Here is a 3,764-nt window from a genome sequence, read left to right on the forward strand (position 1 = left end):
CCCCCTCCCTCTGGGTGACCCGTGCGGGTGTTTTACCCCCCCCCCCTCTCTCTGTGTGACCTGTGCGGGTGTTTAACCCCTCCCCCTTCTCTCTGTGTGACCTGTGCAGGTGTTTAACCCCTCCCCCTTCTCTCTGTGTGACCTGTGCGGGTGTTTAACCCCTCCCCCTCTCTCTGTGTGACCTGTGCAGGTGTTTAACCCCTCCCCCTTCTCTCTGTGTGACCTGTGCAGGTGTTTAACCCCTCCCCCTCTCTCTGTGTGACCTGTGCGGGTGTTTAACCCCTCCCCCTCTCTCTGTGTGACCTGTGCAGGTGTTTAACCCCTCCCCCTTCTGTCTGTGTTACCTGGGCAGGTGGGGGACCTGGTGTTCGCTCAGTTCATCATAGCCAATAAGGACATGGAGCCGGAGCTGGTGTGTATGGACAGTTCAGGACGAGCCAATGGGATGGGAGTGTTTGGCGGCGGCGGTCTGCTCTTCACGGTCTCTCTGGGACTGGTCAGAAGGTAGGAACAGCGTGTCTGTGTCGCGGTCCTCGGACTGGATGGCCCGTACTGACCCCTCTGCCCCCCCTCAGGCTGCTGGCCCCCCGCAGCGAGGTCCGGTCCGACCTGCAGCAGCTGTTCCCCTGCGAGCTGGTGGTCGGGATGAACGGGCGCCTGTGGGTCAAGTCCTCCAGCGTCCAGCAGACGCTCGTCATCGCGAACCTGCTGCAGAGCTGCGACACCATGACGGACCAGCAGAGGCGGCAGCTGTTCAAGAGGGTGGCACAGGGGGCGCTGTAGACCACAGCCGGCGCCAGAGGCCCACTTCCTGTCTGTGCTCAGGGCGGAGCTACAAACATTAAAAGCAGGTGGTTGTGTTTGAGGTCAGTGACGTCGGCAGGTGAGACACCTGTGGTCTGTTCACTCACCTGTGGACCTGAAGGTCTCACGCGGTCCTGTAGCAGGATGTTTGTAAACAGGTTTTATATTTGTAAAAATGATAAATGTGTTTTTGTGAAAATAAACAAACTACAGTTCGAAGGTTTGAGGTCACTTAGAAATGTCTCGTTCATGTTGCTGCTGGTTTGTAACGGATCGTCTACAGAGGCCCGTTAGCGGCGCTGTGCTCATCATTTCAAAGAGCTGAGCGATCGTCAGAAAACCATTTTACCATCATGCTAAGCACATCTTAAAAACTGTTGTGCTGATTAAAGAAGAGGTGACGCGGTCTAGTTTAGTATCTGGATCACCTGCAGCTGTCGGTTCCCTTAGAGGCTCAAAACGGGCAGAAACGCAGAACTTTCTTCCCGTCAGTTCTTGAAGCTGTTCCAGGAGAGAAACTGAAGATCATCTCGAGGGGAGACGTGACAACAGGTTTCTCCTGAAGTTCGCGGACGACACGGTTTGAGTCCGTCTGCTCCAGGATAGAGAGCTCGACCACGGGCCAGGTTTGAACGACTATGCTGATTGGTTGTGACCTCCACTTCTTAAAGTTAAATGTCATTAAAACTAAAAACTTGAGGAAATCTCGCCACTCAACTTCTCCAACAACAATCGAGAGCTCACCTATACAGACAGGGGCGAGTTCCCTGGGAACAGTGACCTGCTGTCTTCAGAGGCTTCATTTTCTTTTGAATCTTTTATTAATTCAACCTTAACTTTTTGTTGCATAGCCCGGTGCGGGAATCTCACAGTGCAAAGCAAAAGTAAACCGTCTAACATTGTGAAGGCAGCCAGTAAAATAAGGCTCGGCCTATCGCAGCCAGCCTCTCTTGGAGGAAGAGATTCTCCAGGATAAAAACTAACAGATGTTTTTATCCTTTCCTTCCTTTGCTCCCACAGTAATTAATGCCCTGAACGGGCAGTGAGCTGGAGCTGCAGCTCAGAAGCGTCCCGACAGTTTTGAGGCTCCCGTTTCAGCTTTCTGAGGACTTTTAGACGAACAAATAGATGTTGTACTTGTCTTTGTTCATGTCTCATGTACGTTTGTTTTATGGCAAATCAGATTTCCCCTGGTGGGACAATAAGGGATGAACTGGTGCGATGCTGTGAACTACTCACAGGACAAACTGGCTCTAACCGGACCAGGAGGAGCAAGAGGACACACACATCAGAGGAACCAGACCCCTCACAGGTCCTCAGCTGGCAGCGTCGTTTAATATTACCCAGAACACACCAGTGTCAGAAGCGCCTTCAGGGCAGAGCTGCAGAGAAGAAGCCAAATCTTCAGACCGGCCGATAAAAAGAAAAGATCGGGGCGGAGCTCGGCCCTGAAGGCCAGCGGCGTCCCGGATGTTTTTCTAACCATCAGCCTTTTAAAATGATCGTCTCTTATTGGCTGGAACAGCGTGACGCCACAGGGCCGCTGTAGATCATCCATTACAAACCAGCAACATTTACATCATGAACACTGTCTTATGTTCTTTTAATGGACAAAGACGGCGCTTTTAATTTGAAAAAACATGTCTGACCCCGGACTCATGGTTGTGACGCGTCCTCCGCCCGGCGTCAAGTCATACTCGAAGCGTTTGGCCTGCCCCACGTTGTTGACTTGTTGTTTTTTTGTCATTTTGTGTGCTTCTGCTACCGATCACGGCGCTCTGTGAACCGCTTTCCCCCAGTTCACTGCAGGGCTGAATTTCCCACATGGAGCATTTCAGAATAAGAGCGTTTTGCCTGACTTCGCTGAATTGTTTAGATTTAGTTGATTTAGTAAGTTGTCCTTGATTTTTGCGCTTGTACCGTGGTTAAGAAGTCTACATAGTGAAAGTGTTTCTTTTTTGGTCTGTTTTAATTGTGTTTATTGTTGATATACGATCAGGAGTAGCACAAGGTATTTTATTTTGAAAATTGACAGGATTCTATTTGCCGTTTCTGTGTCTGACTTCCTGCCCGGCTCATCTGCTCGGTGCAGCTTGATGCGTCTTCTGTCAAATAGACCGGCTGCCTATTCTCGTAACGCGGCGCACACGCCGCCTGTGTGAGTCCGGGGTAAGTGTGTCCTGTGCTTTTAATTTGAAAACATGTCTGAGTGTGTCCAAACCTCTGACTGTGAATAAACAACAACAACCGTTTGTTTCAGTCGTGTTTCTGAATTCTGTCCTTTTGTGGTGCCGATCAGCTGAACAGGAAAAGGGTTTGAGGGAATGTTCTGGACCTCAGGGAGCAGAACCGGGTTCAGATCTCGCCGCGGACCTTTTCACTGGTTACGGATGTCGGCTGCAGTCTGCGCTGATCAGAGCTCCTCAGCTTGAGAAGACGAGCTGATCAGGAGCTCCAGAGTTTAAAGTGACTTTAATGGTCACATGCAGCAGGTCACATGATCCGGCTCCTGAATCTGTGTTCGTCTGCAGATAATAAAGTTACTGATTAGTTACTGATGATGCAACAAAATGAGACTTTTTCTCCATAAACATTTATTTTCAAATAGATTCAGAAAAAATAGATCTTTTTTTTTTTACAACATTTTGCTTTATATGACTTTTTATACAGTACTTTATGTGCCTTTAGAAAAAACCACAAACGCTTAATGAGGCGGCTCGGAGGGTCAGCAGGGACCCAAACACACAAAGGATGCTGGGAAAAGCACAGAGAACAAATGCAAAGACCAAAACAGCCGGCTCTGATCCGGACCGGCTCTGAACTCTACAGAACGTCCGAACACAACGCTTGTTTTTAGGTTTTTATAAAAGTGCAAATAAACACTCAGAATGTGGATCAGAGGGTCGAAACACAAACGGGTTCCTTAAAGTGAAGGTGATCAGACGGGGGGGGGGGGGGGG

At 49.6% G+C, this 3,764-nt stretch overlaps 2 protein-coding genes across 2 annotated transcripts in view; one reads left to right on the forward strand and one right to left on the reverse strand.

Annotated features, from left to right (window-relative positions):
• The first annotated feature begins 337 nt into the window (after window positions 1-337).
• Window positions 338-3,056, forward strand: LOC123957752 (exosome complex component RRP40-like). The gene is made up of 2 exons (XM_046030794.1): window positions 338-504; window positions 576-3,056. Exons 1-2 carry the CDS (start codon window positions 398-400, stop codon window positions 781-783), a joined length of 315 nt encoding a protein of 104 aa, XP_045886750.1. The 5' UTR covers window positions 338-397; the 3' UTR covers window positions 784-3,056.
• LOC123957750 (polyadenylate-binding protein-interacting protein 2-like) overlaps window positions 3,055-3,764 on the reverse strand; it is a 4,369-nt gene continuing 3,659 nt past the window's right edge. The window contains exon 5 of the mRNA XM_046030789.1: window positions 3,055-3,329. Coding sequence (XP_045886745.1) covers window positions 3,228-3,329 — 102 coding nt within the window. The 3' untranslated portion in view covers window positions 3,055-3,227. The remainder of the gene's footprint in view (window positions 3,330-3,764) is intronic.

The sequence above is a fragment of the Micropterus dolomieu genome, linkage group LG19 (assembly GCF_021292245.1).
Source record: "Micropterus dolomieu isolate WLL.071019.BEF.003 ecotype Adirondacks linkage group LG19, ASM2129224v1, whole genome shotgun sequence".
Lineage (NCBI taxonomy): Eukaryota > Metazoa > Chordata > Actinopteri > Centrarchiformes > Centrarchidae > Micropterus > Micropterus dolomieu.